At 33.8% G+C, this 19,023-nt stretch overlaps 2 protein-coding genes across 2 annotated transcripts; one reads left to right on the forward strand and one right to left on the reverse strand.

The window, feature by feature from the left end:
• Nucleotides 1–101: 101 nt before the first annotated feature.
• LOC143627454 (DNA-binding protein RHL1-like) lies at nt 102–5,718 on the reverse strand. Its single transcript, XM_077097273.1, has 12 exons — nt 5,380–5,718; nt 4,218–4,328; nt 3,953–4,039; nt 3,600–3,820; nt 3,426–3,524; nt 2,436–2,595; nt 2,281–2,320; nt 2,132–2,187; nt 1,706–1,754; nt 682–722; nt 450–494; nt 102–131 (listed from the first exon to the last, which is right to left on the reverse strand). The coding sequence occupies exons 1-12, from the start codon at nt 5,701–5,703 to the stop codon at nt 102–104; spliced, it is 1,263 nt and encodes a 420-aa protein (XP_076953388.1). The 5' UTR covers nt 5,704–5,718.
• An 8,801-nt stretch (nt 5,719–14,519) lies between these two features.
• LOC143627412 (E3 ubiquitin-protein ligase RING1-like) lies at nt 14,520–17,823 on the forward strand. Its single transcript, XM_077097240.1, has 2 exons — nt 14,520–15,485; nt 17,742–17,823. Exon 1 carries the CDS (start codon nt 14,520–14,522, stop codon nt 15,477–15,479), a length of 960 nt encoding a protein of 319 aa, XP_076953355.1. The 3' UTR covers nt 15,480–15,485; nt 17,742–17,823.
• The last annotated feature ends 1,200 nt before the right edge of the window (nt 17,824–19,023 follow it).

The following is a 19,023-nucleotide window of genomic DNA, read 5'->3' on the forward strand; positions in this document are numbered from 1 at the left end:
TTCATCTCCCTGCATTTTCTGTTGTGAAAAATCAAAACTTGATAAATGAAGGAAGAACTTAAAAAAATTTAAACTACAACGAAACCTCTTCTTGAAGTGGATTAAGCACCCCAATCTTCATCAGTTGAATCCTGCACATATCATTTCATCATGAAAACTATTTGTTGCAACCTTTGGCACGTTTACAAGTCCATTTAGGCTATGTTATTGATTATAATAATATAGTTTACATAATCATATACACAACATTATTCATTTATAAAATTCAAAAAGGGGGTTGAAAAACGTTTTTGTTGTGATATAACACATACATTTGGCAGTTGCGCCATAATGTTTAAATGCAAATTATTTCATCAAATAGGTGTTATTACACAAAAAATCAGATCTCAAATATGATCATGGAATTCCAATAATTAAAAACTCTAGGTGTTATCGCTGTGACATCTTACCTTTGATGAATCATCTGATATCTCTTCAGCTTCATCATCAGAAATCTGTATTAAAAAAAAAGCACTTTGTCAAACAAATATCTACAAATACGGCTACGCGGCGGATAGATATAGAAAAATTTTGGAAAAATTAGGTAAAGAAGTCGAAAAATTTAAGTAATTAAGAGAAAATAAATAAACTTTATAAGCAAATTAAGTAAAGATGTCGCCATGATATATAGTAGTTAGTTACCTTGGGCTTTTTCTTCCTTGGGGTAGATTTTGTAGCTGCAGCTGAGAAGCATATCAAGAAATTAAACTTAGGACTAAGTTCATTTTATTACAGTTAATTATTCAATGTCACATTTTTCAAAATGCATATCCATTTATCCAAACACCCCTCTATATTATGGTCCCTTGTTTTAAGAATTATGAATAAGTTCATCTCTTATCTATTTATGTTTGGTAGACAACTAGACATCCAAATATACATGCATATCAAAATGGAATATTCTTGAAATCTAAGACACGATAAAAATAGTAGCAAAAGGTAATAAATATTATCTTTATACCTTGAGTAAATTATAAATTTCATCCTTTATGTTGTGTGCTCGGTCCTTAATGTTTACTAACTAGTAACTACACTAGACATCCCTAGGGTAATCAGTTTGTTACAAATTATATCCTTCACACCAACGATCATTAGTTTTTATTGTTAAATACAGGCATGTGACATGCACATAGAGGTATTAAGTATTCACTAAATTACCTTCCCCTTTTAAATTTTAATATCAATTGCACATAAAGGATAACAGATCAAATTTGTAATTTACTTTAACAGTATAAAAAAAATAGTATTTTTAAAACAAGATTGCATATTGAGGAATGTAAAAAATGAATAAACATATTATATATAAAAAATAAACATAATTTACAATAAACATACAGATAAAGTGATTAAAAAACTTAATAAGAACATTTTTTTTATATAGTTAAGATAAATTACAAATTTCATCCTTTATTTGCAATTGAAATTTAAAGGGGTGGAAAATTTACGTTAATACGCTCATGTGCAACTCAAATGCCAGTATTTAATGAGAAAAATACCGATTGTTAGTGTAAATGATGTAATTTGTAACAAACTGTTTACATGAGAGATGTCTAGTGTGGTTAGTAAACATTAAGGATCCAGCGCACAATGGGGTATATACATAAAGAATGAAATTTGTAATTTACTCTTATATCATAAAAGGGTCAGTGAGGGAGAGACAAAATACCAGGTTTTCCTTTTTTAACTGCTTTTCCCTTTTGTCTTGGTGTTCTTGCCTGCAAAAACAATTGTTAACTCATTTATGTATGTGGAGTAAAGGTGGTCAAATGGACGGGTCAGGTAACATGCTGAAAAGGGTGCTTTTAGTATGGGTCGGTTAGGTTGACCGGCCAACAATCTTCTGTCTGCTTTTAATATATCTAAACTCTGAAGTGTTGATTATGATTACAAAAACAGCATTATTGCAGTAGTAATATAGATCTTTGAACCGTTTGACTCGTCCCTTTTTAACTAACTCTTTTTATTCAACTTCTTTGACCCATTTGAGATAAAAACACAGCCAAATCAACAAGTTCATAAGTGATTTGAAACCGCCACTTGCAATTAATAGTTTCATAAGATGTGGAGAGAGAGACAGAGAGATGGTTCTCACTTTACTTTGGTCGACCTTATCTTCCAAAGATGGCTCCTGCGATCTTTTTCTAGAAACTAGAACAAAAATAAGAACTTTAGTGACTAATTTCATAACCAGTTTAATAGTCGTAGATCCAAATTGAGCAAAAATATAGAGAACAAATAAACCTTTTGATGAGGATGGATGAGCTGGTGTGTTTGTTGCCATCTGTAAACACCATAAGCTTATTGAGATAGGTCATTGAAAACTAACATTTTATCAAGGTATATGTTCAATTTTGTATTGAAGGCAAGTAATAAGATATCAAAATTTACGCCCTGACCTTTTCCTCTTTTTTCTTAAATAATGTGGAAATAGTGGCCTGCACAAGAGTATTTTGATTACTATGAGAACCATCTTTCGATTTTGTTGCTGATTTGTTAATTTCTGGAACTTTTTCAGAAACTTTGGTCACTTCTGTTTTGGTTGCATCATTGGTGTCACTGACATTGAAAAAAAATATTAGATGACCTCACAGACAAAATATAAAAATGAAATTATAGCAAGGACATAGGGTTACTAAAGTCTACATAAAACAATTAACAATGGGGATGTTTGGATCATTGGATGTGTGTTTTAAAACTTATTATTGGATTACTGCAACTTGAAGTCGTAATAATCAGTTTTTAGTGTTTGGAACTTTGGATAAAGGGAATCTAGTTATAATTACAATTATCAGTTTTGGATAATCAGTTTCAATCCTACATCACCAATATTTGTTTATTTATGAAAAACAAAGATTACTTATTTGCCCCCCTCTTTTAACTCACATTTTATTTCTTAATAATGCTACACGAAATAATTATTGGAACTCTCTATACAATAAGCTTTACATAAAAGACGTTATATTTGATTTTTTTAAAGCATATTCAAACTGAAATACTTCAACAATATTTGAAAATGTCCCTTTTCATCATCTTGAAATATTTAGAATTGGCCATACACGAACGTATCTTATTATAAAAAACAATCATTTTAAACTTGAACACCTCAACAATACATATATATGTCCCTTTTAATCATTGTAAATCATCATCAGCCATATGCTTAATTTAACTTATTAATGCAACTTCAAAGGTAAACCCACCTCAGTAACGCTATATCCTACATCATATTTTACAGCTAATTGTTTTATTGTGACCATTACATGATTAGTTTCAAAACGCACATCCAAACACACCCAATATATCATTATCACCAATACACTAATATCAACAGAGGTTATATAAGTTGAAATCAATAGCATAAGTATCAAATGTTTTCAGAAAAAAACCTGACTAAACTAGCACCAACTTCTTTATCTTCATCATCGGAAGATTCAATGTTATCATCCAAGTCAAATGCATCATCTGCAGAAGAAGATTCTGCAAACCTATACCACAAAAGATCCTTAGTATTATTATGCACAAACACAAAAACTATCCAAACTTAAAATAAAGATAATTACTTATATGATTTTCCAGAAGTTCTTGTGGAATGCCTAGTTGCAGTTGCAGGTGTAGGTGTTTGAATCAATTCTTTTGGATCACTTTCACAGTCAGATTCAGTTTCTGGTTCGCGTGTAGGAGACTGATGTTTGACTTCAGTTCCTCGACTTTGGTTTACTTTATGAACTCTTTCACTTGTTGAACCTGCACCACCTTGAAAATCATGCTCAGTTTGTTGCCCCTGTAACCAGATGAAATACCTCAACATTATGTCTAAAAAGGATAAAGCAGAAAGTGTAACAAGAAAAAGTAACAACTGGTGTTAGCAATTAACAAGAGAATAAATGTAACTATTTCACAGGAAGTCAGGAACACTGACGGTATTCATGTTTAAGCTGAGCTGGATTTCTTCAGGATTCTCTTCCTTGTTTCCAATCCACCATGCATCAGAAAACACAATCTGTAAAAGTAAAATGTCAAAACAACTACACAAAACCTTACATTTGAATAACAACTGATATTCAACTATTCACATATTTTAAAAAAAATGGAAAACATTAATACACCTTTTAAGGTCGAATAATAATGAACATTCAACGCAACAAATGAGTAGAACAAGATAATATGCAACTACTAACCATGTTATCAAAGTAATCTTCACACATCACGTTCTTCCCGCCTTTAGAGAACTGCAAAGTTAAGTACCTGTTTTTGGGATAAAGAATTGTCCCAAACAGCTTCATTCTACCCTACACACATAAGTAGCAATCAGTTCATTATTCAAGCATATGCTCCAGTGATCACTAACTATATAAAACAAACCACAATTAGCAATGAAAATCTCTAGACAGTCAAGCTTTGTTCATATCGAGCTCTCGAGCAGTGTAAATGAGCCGAGCCGCTCGTTAGCTACTTGAGATCGGCTCGAGCTTTTATAAAAGCTTATGTAATAAACGAGCTCGAGCCCAAGCTTCACATATCGAGCTCAAGCAGGATCGCGAGCCTAAATGAGCTTTTTATATCATCGTACTCAGTATATCCCACCAATAGCAATGCTATGGTAGGGTCTGAGGAGGGTAAGATGTAGACAACCTTACCTCTACCCCATAGGGATAGAGAGGCTGCTTCCGATGAGACCCCCGGCTCGATAGTAGTTTTGCATCAAGCCTTGGACATAAGGCACATAGCACTCAATCATCGGGACACCGGCTGATTGATGCACTCAATCATAGCACTCAATCATGCACTCAATCAAGCCTAAATGAGCTTTTTTTATATTTTTTAAATTTAATATACTTTTATAATAACATTTTATGATATATAAACGCATGATTAAAATAACTAAAATTAAAAAAATATATTATAAGGTTATATATAAAAACTATATAGATAAATATATAAGTAAATAACTGTAAAACATATATATAAGATAATTAAATAATTAATAAATAATAAACAAGCCGAGCCCGAGCTTGACAAACTACTCACAAGGCGAGCTTGAGCTTTAGAAATACAGCTCCAAATGAGCCGAGCTCGAGCCGTCTTCAGTTAAAACAAGCCGATATCGAGCCTAACATGCTCGGGCTAGGACTCGGCTCGTCTACACCCATAGTTCATATAATCTCCTAATTCATCCCCAATTAGATAAACTATCAAGCCCTAAATAAAAGCCCTAACATAATTGGAAATGGAACTCAATCACATCAAATTACATGTATCACATCAATCAAGCCCTAGCTTAATCCAATTCAATTACTATAAATCATAAACAAAAACAATTAATTACAATTTCAAACACACCTGAGGGAATTCGAGGTACAGGATAGGGTTTTTGGATCCGAGATCTTTGAGCTCGCCAATCTTACCACCGGAAACCGGAGCAAGTAAACCGGGGAAAGAGAACAGGAACCGGTTCTTCCGGTTCGATTTGCGGAGTATGTCTCTGCCGTGGTGTTTGGTGACTGTTTTGGAAGGGTTTAGAGCTAGCGATGAGGCTTTTGACGGAGGTTCGGAGAGTAGGTTGTTTGAAAATGCGAGTTTACTCAGTCTTTTACGCTCTTCTGCTTCCGGATTTGTTGGCTCCGCCGTGGACCGGCCGGTTTTCGAGTTCCCGCCTCTCGCCATAGGTATGTGAGTGAAGGAGGAGGGAAAAGTTTTGTGCTTTCACCTGATTAATTGTGGTATTTTGAAATTATAAATTAACTAATTTTAGAGCCCGTGTCACACACGGAATAATTCAAATTATAATTATAAAATTATAAGTAAAACAAATAATTACATAACGTATATAAAAAAAATATATTACATCTATGTTTGTATCTATACAATGTGTACATAAATTGATTTTATTTACATCACAAAATATTTTTTTAAATGAACTTAATAAAAAAATACTCGTGCAAAAATGTACCCGAGAATATTTATTTCTATTGAAAAATTCATTCTCGGTGCCATATATGTATAATTGAAAGACTTTTGGTTATGAACCAATTTCATAAATAAAGTTTCTCATACGATAGTAGTTCTAACCACTCAGTCTAAATACTAAAGGAGCGTTACCTTTATTGATATATTTATCAATTTACCACTCATTAAAGGAAAGTAGAACATTAAATTGTAACAATGGATGTTCTTTAAGAGCTATGTTTTTCTGAGCCACATCATGAAAAAGATTTTGATAAGTTTCAGAGGGCTTATTGACTTTGTCATAATGACAACATAAAAAATAACATGTTAACCCATCTAATTTTGTGATATTTTGTTTCATTTGAGCATAGTTTTTCATAATATGCTTCCCATACAACGTTCTGATCACCATTGAAGGAAAAATTAATGTTGACATAAATATTTCAAAATTGATAAAAGTTAGAAGCATTAATAGGCATGGGGGTGTTATGTCGAAAGTTTTCGTAATCTTTTCTTACATTTTAATAGTTGAGGGGAAAATAGTCAATTTGCCAAATCCTGAACCTTTTGATTATTTTAAAAAATGCCTTTAAAAATAAATTTGAAACCCGAATCATGTTTAAAATTCTAACTTTCATAATTTTGACATTTTAAAGTCAACACTTTGAACCCATTGCAAATTTGACGATAATCTATTTTACATTCTTAAACTTTTAAAAATACTTAAAATTTTTATTTTTGACCCGTAACAAATTCTGACCTAAATGTAGTTAACTTGTACCAGATAATCTATTTACCAACTTTTGATCCATAATATCAAATTTAAGTTCCATAAAAAACCTGAAACAATATTCATTTGAGAAACATGATTTGTTGTTAGTTTTTGAAATTCACCAAGTATTTTGAAATATGTAGTAAAATAATATGATAATATTTATATTTATAAAAATATATAGATACTATATAAATATAGTGTAAAATGAAAGTAAATAATTATTGATTTATTACATATATTGGGGTATATTAGTTTTGGAGGGAAAAAATTGTGAGAAATAACCAAAACATGACAAATGTCCACATTTATTCTACTTTATTGTAATAGGTAGATTAGTGTTTTGTTTCTTTAAATGTTTAGGAATATGTGAAATTTCTTATTTTCGGGTTATTTTTTATTCATATTCGTATTGTAAACCTAACCTCTTATGTTTTCGGGTCTCTGGATATTAATAAAATATTGAACTTTTATGTTATAGTCATGCTTCACACTTTTATGTTTGCACAACTAGTAATGATGCAAAGAAAATAAAGATGGCCTATTGTAACACCCTAGGTAAATCCCACGTTAAACATGTATATAGGGGGTTTTTGGTTCATAAAGAATATTTTGCTTCTTATAAATCACTAACGCATTTTGGGCTTAGTTGGCTGTGAAGCATACGAAGACTCCATAGTTAAGCATGCTCATGTTTAAGTAATACCAATATGGGTGGACCTCCTAAGAAGTCTCCTGACTCTCCTCCTATGCAACCAAAAACAAATTAGTGATACCCTGGATGAACAACCCATCATGGGCAAGTTTAATAATATTGGTCGTATGAGGGATCGGATGACACAAATGTTATTAAAGCCATTTCTGATCTGTTTGGGATAGCGAGATGAACCTCATCGGGGACGATGAGCCCTCGCGAGTGATTGTAACGACATAGAGATGATTAGCATGACCTATTATAGCATCCTATGCCAGTCCCACATTGGTCGTATACATGAGAATTTTTTTTATTCATAAAGAATATCATGCCTCTTAAGTCACCAACATGTTTTGGCCTTAGTTGGCCGTGGAACAGATAAAGCTCCACAATTAAACATGCTTAGGTTCAAATAGTGTAACATGCGAAAATTTTGAAACAATAAAATAATAATGATAATAAGTCCTTGGGTAAGTTAAGGTGCTGTTTGTTTTTTAAGACAAAAACTGTCTACAATCTGATTTCATTTGATTTCATGTCTGCAACTGAAGATGTGGTCTGAAGGTCTGTAATCTGAAAATATAATACTGTTTGTTTTATAAACTGCTTAGGTTCAAATAGTGTAACATGCGAAAATTTTGAAACAATAAAATAATAATGATAATAAGTCCATGGGTAAGTTAAGGTGTTGTTTGTTTTTTAAGACAAAAACTGTCTGCAATCTGATTTCATTTGATTTCATGTCTGCAACTGAAGATGTGGTCTGAAGGTCTGTAATCTGAAAATATAATACTGTTTGTTTTATAAACTGCTTAGGTTCAAATAGTGTAACATGCGAAAATTTTGAAACAATAAAATAATAATGATAATAAGTCCATGGGTAAGTTAAGGTGTTGTTTGTTTTTTAAGACAAAAACTGTCTGCAATCTGATTTCATTTGATTTCATGTCTGCAACTGAAGATGTGGTCTGAAGGTCTGTAATCTGAAAATATAATACTGTTTGTTTTATAAACTGCTTAGGTTCAAATAGTGTAACATGCGAAAATTTTGAAACAATAAAATAATAATGATAATAAGTCCATGGGTAAGTTAAGGTGTTGTTTGTTTTTTAAGACAAAAACTGTCTGCAATCTGATTTCATTTGATTTCATGTCTGCAACTAAAGATGTGGTCTGAAGGTCTGTAATATGAAAATATAATACTGTTTGTTTTATAAACTGGGTATCGTCTGCATAAGCTGAAAATTAGTTACCTATCATACATATAACAGTAAATATAATTCATTTAACGTCTGTAGACTAGTAAAATAGTTGGTGGTGGGCGGTGGACGGTGGTGGTGGCGGACGATGGGTGGTGGTGGTGATGGACGGTGATGGTGGTGGGTGGTGGACGGTGTTGGTGGCGGATGGTAGGTGGTGGTGGTGGGTGGTGGTGGCAGACGGTGGGTGGTGGTAGCATTGGACGATGGTTGTGGCCGACAGGGTGGTGGTGGCGGCGGTGATAGACGGTGGAGATGGGTGGCGGGTGATGGACGGTGTTGGTGTTGGATGGTAGGTGGTGGTGGCGGGCGGTGGATGGTGGTAGTGGACGATGGTTGTGGCCGACGGGTGGGTGGTGGTGGTGATGGATGGTGGTAGTGGTGGGTGGTGGTGGTGGCGGACGGTGGGTGGTGGTGGTGATGGACGGTGATGGTGGCGGACGGTGGGTGGTGGTGGTGGCGGCGCACGATGGGTGGTGGTGGTGTTGGACATTGGGTGTTGGTAGGATGTTAAGAAGTGTGAAGATGTGTGAAGAAGTTAAACAATAACTTTTTTTAAGACCATAAAAGCAGTTTGCAGATCTTATTTAAAATAAAAACAAACAGTCTTCAAAAGCTTATGTCTGCGCGCTCGTAGACGTAAGCTTCCTGCAGATGTTTTAAGCAAAAACAAACACTACCTAAGTTAGCTATTAAGTATAAGGTTATTTTGCAAATAATATGATTTCTTAAGAAATAGGTAGAAGGACTACTTTTGTCATATCATGAAACTTAATTTGAAGACAGGTTCGAAGTTCAGTTCCTAAATCATTGGCCTAAATCAAATCTAATCCTAACAAGCTGAAGCGAGAATTTGGTAGATAACATTAGTTTAAATACATCGTTGTTAATCGCTACAATGAAAAAAAATCCTAAACCTCTGTTTTTTTATGCCGACTTCGCCACCGCCATGCAAATCGCCGCCTTAGCTTCACCTCCGCCTCAGTTGGAGCTACCGCCGCCGATTGAAACCCGTCGTAAATCACCACCGATCTTTACCGCTGCCCTCTGTCACCGTTCGAGCACCGCCACAACTAGTCGTCGGCCACAACCATTACCACCGCTGTAAATCGCCGGAAAGCCGACAACCGATCTGTCACCGTGTCTCTCTCCGCCACGTTTGTCACAACCGACGCGTACCGTCGCCATTGCTCACCACCCGTGCTCTCTTTTATAATTATTCGGCCAGTGAGGTAATATTTCTGATCCTCCGGCTTTGGTCTGTATATGTTTTTAACGTGTTCTAGTATGGGGGTGGGTTCATTGATTCGTTACGAGGACAAAAAAAAAAAATCTCATTTAACTAGGGATTTGTATTCGGAAACTTTTGATGTTAAACATAGGAATGATATATAAACATAAGAAATTTATGCTCGTTCGTTCTGGGTCCTGATTATTAACGCTTGGATATGGGCACTAAAATCAGCATGATGAAAGCAATAAACTTAGAATTAGGGTTATAGTTAACATATGAACCTTATGATAAATCATATAGTTGCAGACTCTCATTTTATGTGACTAACTCATGGAGCTACATCCAAATCTCCTAACCATGTTTTTTTTTCTCTTAAATCTTAGAACCATAACATAAGTAGTAATTGTAACTATAGAAAAGTTAGGATATTAAATTAAGAACGATTAACTAAATAAATACTTAGTGGGTCTTTCGAAAGGTCATTTGGAAGTGATTTCATTTTTATGTTTACTCTTTTATAACAAATAACTAAAGGTTTATAATTACTTGTCTTTTGGAGACTTAAACGTTCTAGGATAATTGTTACACGGGCATAAGACATTTGCTTTTAACAATAAATCAGAAACATGTCTGTCGCGGGGAAAATCAATGAATCGGGCTATATATGCAAGTTGCATCTTTTCGTATATCTAATTCAAGTTGTAACCAAAACATAGGTTATCATACGACTTTCGGACAACTTAGAGTTTTAATTGACTTTGCTTACTTTTGTTCGGCTAACTAAGGTACAGATTCTGTTTTCTTTTACTCATAGTATTAGCTTTATTTCGTTACTTCGTAGTACGGATTCTGTTTTTGTTTATTCATAGCATAAATTTTAATCCGTTACTTTGTAGTACGGACTTTCGGTATTTTATATGTTAGTACCACCAAGTTGTCTCTATCGATACGACCCATTTGGTCTTTGGACATTTTATACGTCGTCAACTTTTTATCTCGTTTTGTTCAGCTATCCGTTTTGGTTACTAGTTTGGTTAGAAAGATTTGTAGCATGCAATACATTTTATAAACTCGTACTTATTGTTGCATGTTCTTATGGATAATAATACGGAATTCTATTAATATGCTATATGTTATAAGTAGTTATAATACCTTTCAGGTTTAGTACTCCGTTACCCGAGCACAACACTTTTCGTGACAGTGTGTTTTAAAAGTTCACGGTGTCTCTAACTAGTACTTTGGTAGTACTTTGGCCGTTTAGGGGCGTATGGATCGATCCTAGTTCAATTATATGTTACACGTTATACGTCACATGTTATATGTTACACGTCACACGTTATATGTTACAAGTTATATGTTATATGTTCGGCTCTGGGTACTCCTTTCATTACGCGACTTATTTTATCAGCATCACTTGTCGTGTAAGTCAGTCACTGTTATATGTTTAGTAATACGTTTAGTATCAGTTTTTGTTCTGGTATGATATTGTCACATGTTCTAAAAGTATCAGATTTCAGTATGATATTTATTTTCGTTATAATAGATTTTGGTTATTTTGCTTCCGTTCATTCGTCTTATCGTCATTACTATTGTTCTTTCCGTTACTGGGCAATTTTTGGCTCAACCGTGTTTTCTTTTTCTGTGTTTTTCTTATTTGTTCATATGTAATTCGGGAAATCATGGGAATTAGTGATGAGAGAGAATAATGACGTTCAAGATTTTAAAAGTTAATTCATTGTGGTTTAATAATATGACTTAGGTTGCTTTGATTTATTGTAACTTGGATTATGGCTTTGATTTGATATCTGTAATAGTGACACGTCAGCCTGTTCCAGGTTGGGGTGTTACAAATAGTATCAGGATGGGTGACATGTTAGGAAGTCTCTATATTACTTGTTCTCCTAGTACTTTATATATAAAAGGCTTGTTAGGTATTATATGTTTTCTTTTTGTTGTCGTCTATCAAAGAGAGAGTTGCTAATACGATTGAGCAACACCGATCATATCTCGGCACTTGGATTTGATGTTATTTCACATGTTTGATTAAACGTAACGGTTGCCTATTACTGCTAGACCATCTTCGATTGTAAACTTTCATGAGTGATCACAATTTCAAAACTAAAAAGATGACGGAGTAACAAAAAATACTCTCATGTAAAGACAGGGGTGACTTTAACACTAAAAATAAACCAACTTTATTTTCAAACCATTAATGTTACCCGTCTAGAAATAGTGAAGACAAATAGTTTAATTAGAACTTTAGACAAAATCTCAATATGATCACACTACAAGACATGATATGTGTAATCATATTATATTTTTTTATCAACATTTTCGAAACTGTTTTGAACCATATTGTTTGCTTATTTCAAGTGGAATTTCTCCATCATCTAAAACGTTGCTAAAAAGATCAAACCTTTCTATAGCTACTAGTAAGTCCTAGTTATATTTATAACACCGTACAAGTAAATAAATGGAAGAAACTATTTCACAATGTATGTATTGTGTATGACAATTCTTTAGTATGTGTATGAATTATCTAAACACGTTAAACTTGTGTGAGTTTATCTAAAATGTTCTACATGAATGAATACATATTAAATATTAATATAAAAATATTAATAAGTAGTTAGATTTACACATATTTTGACTATAGTCTCCCTTCTATATATTTCAAGACAATAACTAGGGGCGTTAAACTATTGATCCAAACAGATGAAACCTTTCAAACACATCATCAATACCGACCAGGTTTCCGTCATACATCCACCACAAAGTATGAATTTAAAGTAACTAGTTATTATTAAATTACCATCACAAAATATTGCACGCTTAAATATAATTAAAATAATAATAATCAATGAGCTGTTGGTGGAGTGGTAAAGGACATACTTGGTGTTTCATATGACCCAAGTTCGATTCCAGCCTCCTAGCATTTAGTTTCAGAGACATCAGGGTGATTATGAGAGACCAGATGAATATGTGGTTTTCACTAGTTGGATCCTTAAATTGTACGAGTTTTATCTAACCGCACTATTGTGCCATCAGGTAAGTGTTCACGGGCATTGACCTTAAGTGAGAATTTTTTATGAATTGAAAGACGAATATATCTCGATGTAATGAATTTAGCCAACAAACAATTTGAAAGATTCGTTTACCGTTCAAACAAGATAATATTAGAGCATCCTACCCATAAACCAATTCAAACACCCATCTCATCGCCACATCATATTCTAAACTTTTTACCAAAAAATCCCCACTTTTACTCTACCCATAAACCAATCTAACCCCATTAAAATATAATAAATACGTGTGTGTGTGTATATATATATATCTATAATATGTATAAACGAAAACCCTAAAATCCTACATGTCGCGATGTGGTCGCTCCCCCCTTTTATGAAAGCCATCAGATTACTTAATTTTTAAATGGAGGCCTCTCATTGATTTAACCCAAATTCATGAGTATGGGTCTTACCAAAACCAGATAGCTCTTAAATGGGTTATAACATCTCATTAAATTAAAAATTAATCTTATCAATTATTTGATGTGAAAATCCTATAAAATAGGGATATACTAAAATTTAATATCCAATTTAAAAAGAAAAAGATATTATTTATAACTAATAAACAATTTTATAGTAAAAAACATAAGCGAGTCATGGGTCACCAAATCCATAAAGCTTTTAAACGGGTTATAACATATCATTTATTTATGAAACTCTTTCATCATATTACAATAAAGAAAATTAAAATCCAAAAAATAAATATTAAAAAACGAAAAATGTAAAACAACCATTCTCTCAAGCCATCATATTGGCTTTATTTGTAAATGAAGGTTTCTCACGCATTTGACCTGAATTCACGGGTAAACGTCTCACCAAACCTAGATAGCTCTTAAACGGGTTATAACATTTCATTATATTAAAAATCAATCTCATAAAATATTTGATATGAAAATCCTATAAAGTTGGAATATACTAAAAATTAATATCCTATTTTATTTAAAAAAAGATATTATTTATAATTAAGAATCAATTTTATAATAAATAAAATAAACGGGTAACAAGTATTACCAAACCCAGATAGCTTTTAAACCGGATTATAACATATCATTTATTTGTGAAACCATTTTATCATCAAACCTCAAGTATATTAATTATTAACTTTCTTAAAATAAATAAAATTAAAATCCAAACATACATATATAAATATTAAAAACGAATAATGTAAAACAACCCCCGTAATACGGAGGATAAAATCTAGTATATATATATATGATTTGTGTGTAGTGATTGTTCTGGAGCCACTATAAACCCACCTCCCAAACGTTTGAGAATGCAAACCAAACTTAACACAAACGTTTGTGTCCATCCATAAACCAATCTAAATCTCATACAATGTCACCAAAAACCAATGGCCGGAGATGCTTTAATGGACCTAAATGTGTTACAACAACATATTAATCAAAGAAAAAGCCCACAAACGCGGTACTTATTTACACACCATGCCACCCACACTTACAAGTTTCAACTTTAAACCAGTTTTCACTTTCTTCAAGTTACAACGACAAAAATGTCACAAACAGTTAACAGCGGCGGCTACGGCGGCGACGGCACGGCCCCTCAGCTTTACTTCTGCCATGAATGCAATTGCACCGTCACCATCACACCTTCAACTTCCCCTAATTCCGAGCTATATTGCCCTAATTGCAATGGCGAATTCCTTGAGGAATACGAAAACCCTAACCCTAACCCGTTTCTCGCTTTCGACAATGCTTCGCCGTTCGCCTCCGGCCTTCCTCTCATGTTCTCCTCCGCCTCTTCTCCCGCCGATCTGAATTCCGGCGAGTTTAATCCGTTTGCGTTTCTTCAGAATTATATTAATACTTTACGAGCAGGTGGAGCTAATATTCAATTTGTTATTGAGAACAATACGGACGGTGATCCGTCTGGCTTTCGAGTTCCGTCGAATTTCGGTGATTACTTTTTCGGTCCTGGATTGGAACAATTGATTCAACAGCTTGCGGAAAACGATCCTAACCGCTACGGCACGCCTCCCGCGTCGAAATCGGCGGTTCAAAGCCTTCTGGACGTTAAAATCACTAAAGAGCTGATGGAATCGGATTACTCGGATTGCGCGGTGTGTAAGGATAGCTTTGAGCTTGATGAGGTTGCAAAGCAGTTGCCTTGTAAGCATTTATACCATCCGGATTGTATATTGCCGTGGCTGGAGCTGCATAATTCGTGTCCGGTTTGTCGGTTTGAGCTGCCCACGGATGATCCGGACTATGAGAGTAAGTCTCGACAGGGTTCTGGTGGCGGTGATGGTGGTGGGGCGTCGGGGTCTGCGGGAGGTTCTCGTGATAATCCGCCAACACCAAGGAGGTTTAGGATAAACCTGCCAGGGTTTTTTGCAGGGTACGGTGGTGCGTCTGCTGAGACGAGTGATAGTGGAGCAGGGAACAACAGTTCAGGAGACGGTAATCAGGGGAGTGGTGGTGGTGGTCAGGCTAGACAAGAAGATCTTGATTAGTTACAGGTTTGTGTGAATGTTCTCACTTGTATTATTATTTTATGTTTATCTAATATTATGGCTGTGCAAGAAATGAAATTAGTTGTCTCATTTGTGATTTGTTCAAGTTTTGACTGAATTTCTTCCATAGATTAGGAGACGGTTACTTAAATATGTTACATTTGAAAGCCTATTTAAACCTCTAGCTTGAAAGATGCACACTTTCACTTATAATATAGTTGATCCCTAATGTTTTTTGCTTATAGTTTTTTGCTAATGATCATAGTTGTCAATAGTACCCGTACTGCCAACTATAGCAAATAGCGTAACGTAGCGGCAGGTTAGCGCTAAGTGGTCTGTAGCGACATTATAGCATGAAATAGCGAGAAAAAGCGACCATTTGCATTTATTTATTTATTTTATTAGCTATTTTGGTGGAATTTTATTGACTATAATAGCTATTTTGGTGGTATTTATTGATTATATTGATTATAATCGCTATTTTGGTGGTTTACTTTAATGTAAAACACTTAAAAAAATAATCTAATACCTTATCGCTAAACTTCAAATAGCACCCACTATTTCATTGCTATCACTACGTAGCGTATATGTAGATTGCCACTATTGACCGCTATTCGCTATTGACAACTATGCTAGCCAGCTAGTGACGCTGAAAGAAACGACAGCTCACATTATGTAATACTTAAGAACTCATGTTGTAAGTTATAAAATAAAATAAAAAATCACAATTAAGAGTTGTTTGATGTCATTAAATGTTACCCCACAAGGTCCTGCTTTTAAGTTTAATAAGGATAAATTATCTTAAGGTATGTTGTTTGATGTTTAGTATTTACAAAATTGTGAAACCTAAGAGAAGGTAACAATGCTTGCGGATGAACATATCAAAACTAAGAAACAAACTAGCACACTTCTTTTCAGTCGGTTTTGGCCTCAATACAATTTAAAATGGCAATTAGTTTTGTTAGTTAACTTATATTTAGAATCAGACAGTTTGCTGTTTAATTTGAAAAATAGATATTTCTTTGGTGACTTAAAGTTTGTTCTTGACATGATTTCCTGGTCTAAAATGGCTTCAAATTTATTCTTTTGGTTTTAGCTAGCAGCCAGTACGTAATGTATGTTTTGATCCATATAAGTGTGAAGAACACATGAGCAATGTTTTATCTCCTCATGAAATTCATTCTAGTCAACTTTCATCACTTCTTCACTTAGGTAGCCAAAAAAAAAACAGTTATTGGAGTTGTATGAAAATTTTTTAATTAATTTAAAACTTAACTGAAATTTTCTATTTACTATACATCATTAGTTTACAGTGAAGTTTTTCATTTTAATTAATACTAACAAGAAGAATTTGCTTTTTTTTTTAAATTAAGATAACATGAGACTGGAAGCAACAATACATCATATTTATATGCTGCATGAACACTAAGAAATTGCTTTTTATGTATTGTTAGTCACAGCAATGCATTTGAATAAATTTGATTTCTTCATATTTTTGTTTACTTTTATTATGGCATACTCATATGGATAAAATGGTGACTGACCCTACTGTATGCTATAAAAGAACACCATAACATTTGAGTTTTTGGGTATGTTTGGCAAGGAGCTTTTAGAAGCTTTTAGGGGCTTCAAGCTTCAAGCTTTTAAGAAAAAGCTCATACTCAATTAAAAGCTTTGTTTGGTTGGAAGGAGCTTGAAGCTTTTAGGTCATGAGGAAAAGCTTAAAGCTTAAAGCTCCAACTAGTAGCGTTTAGAAAGAGCTACAAGCTTTTAGTATTTTAATTACTTAAATAACCTTCCAAAATAAGTATATTTAATATTATTGTTTTTTAATTATGTCCATTTTGGTCATTTTATACATTTATTAAAAGCTCCAGCTACTCTGCCAAACACCTAAATATATCTAAAAACTACAGCTTCCAGCTACCAGCTTCCAGTCACCAGCTAGTTTTGCCAAACATACCCTTTGTTTACATGGAATTTAAGTTCATTTAATTAAATGTTTCTAAAGTTAAAGCATGGTTCAAGGATTTCATGTGCAAAGTGAAGAAGTTAAGTGGGCTAAAGTGTTTTGCTTTTAGAAACACAATATTGATGTGATACATAACGCGTTTACACGACCACATAAGTGCCTCTCTTTCTCTTTGATAACCACATCTGCCCAGTATATACAAGTGCTTATGTAGTTCTCTACTACAGTTTGCTGTTGATTTTGTACTTAATTATGAATGGTTACAAATGTTATCTAAATGTGTTTTGTAGGTGCAGAATGGTGGAAGGTGGTGTACTATGTTGAACATACAGTGAATCTTTATCTTATTATATATACATGAAAGGTTAATTAGAGGGAGATTGATACATCTTTTGGATGGTTGTGGATCTCCTTTGGTTTTCATTATTTTATTTTTGTATAAAACTTTTGGATCAATTTGTGTATGTATACACACACCAGCATGCTCTACCGCACAGAACTTGACGTCAACTTCTTGTCTTCTTAAACAGGTTGTGTTGGTTGGTTGATGGGTCGAACCCCGAACCCATAAATTCTACATGAAGCCGAACACAACACAAGACTGTTTTGGACACGACGAGCTTGAACATAATATATATGCTTATGTTGCTATAACTTAATAAATTATCACAAAAACATAAATATCTATAACCAATTGTTCTTAAACAGGGCATGCTTGATGCTTTCGTTTATTTTTTAACCTATGGTTTTGACAGTAAATTAAATTTCTACAATTAGCATTGATATAAGCTACCTTTTAGAAAACCTGCAAACCAGTGAAGTTTCTTAAAGCTTCTACCTAAAATTTTTTCTGCAGTGAGCAACTCCATGATGCAATCTTATAACTACATCCTGAACTTATAAACACATATATCATTTTTTTCATCTCACATGGTTTGGTTAAGTATATTGTTTATGGTTTTGAATATAGGAAAACTTTATTACTCATGTATTTATACTTTGTTAGTCTTATGTTACACCAGTTTTTATCAATTCATATAGGGCTATTGTGTCGAGGGTAGCACGTGAGATAAGCACCCACGGATGCTAATCTCTTCTCATCATTTGAACACTTGAGATTAACTCGTGTAGAAAGCTAGATCGAGCCAAGCTTAAACAAGCCTAAGCTTGAACTCAAGCCTAAAAGTAAAAGCTGATTTTTAATAAACGTGCCGGAGCTCAAGCTTTACTTATCGAGCTCGAGTCGGCTCACGAGCCCAAACAAGCGCATAATCTTCATTAATATATATAATGCTATGAAAAAGAACTAAATATTTAAAATTAATTAATAAATTGTAAATAAGCCGAACTTGAGGTGGTTTGCATCCTGGCCATTAAGAGAAAACTATAAATACTTGTCTCATCAATCAAGCACTACGAGAGAGAGACGGTCTACACTATTCCATCCATCTGTTTATACGACATTGCGTTTATTCCGCCCTAATTCAAAGGAATATTATCGGTTATTCTCATCGATTCCATTTCTTTCGAAATTCATCATTCTCATTCAATCCTGATAACCATTGCATCCAT

This window comes from Bidens hawaiensis, unplaced genomic scaffold, assembly GCF_021521415.1.
Source record: "Bidens hawaiensis isolate Kalapana, Puna unplaced genomic scaffold, B.hawaiensis_p1.1 tig00004682_1, whole genome shotgun sequence".
NCBI lineage: Eukaryota > Viridiplantae > Streptophyta > Magnoliopsida > Asterales > Asteraceae > Bidens > Bidens hawaiensis.

Bases quoted from the DNA above. Each gene is read 5' to 3' on its own strand.
- LOC143627412 (XM_077097240.1), top strand. From the start codon at position 14,520: ATGTCACAAACAGTTAACAGCGGCGGCTACGGCGGCGACGGCACGGCC.
- LOC143627454 (XM_077097273.1), bottom strand. From the start codon at position 5,703: ATGGCGAGAGGCGGGAACTCGAAAACCGGCCGGTCCACGGCGGAGCCA. The intron at 4,329-5,379 runs GTGTGTTTGAAA...TTATGTGTGTAG, and splicing joins TGTACCTCGAATTCCCTCAG to GGTAGAATGAAGCTGTTTGG. The intron at 4,040-4,217 runs GTTAGTAGTTGC...TTACTTTTACAG, and splicing joins AAGATTACTTTGATAACATG to ATTGTGTTTTCTGATGCATG.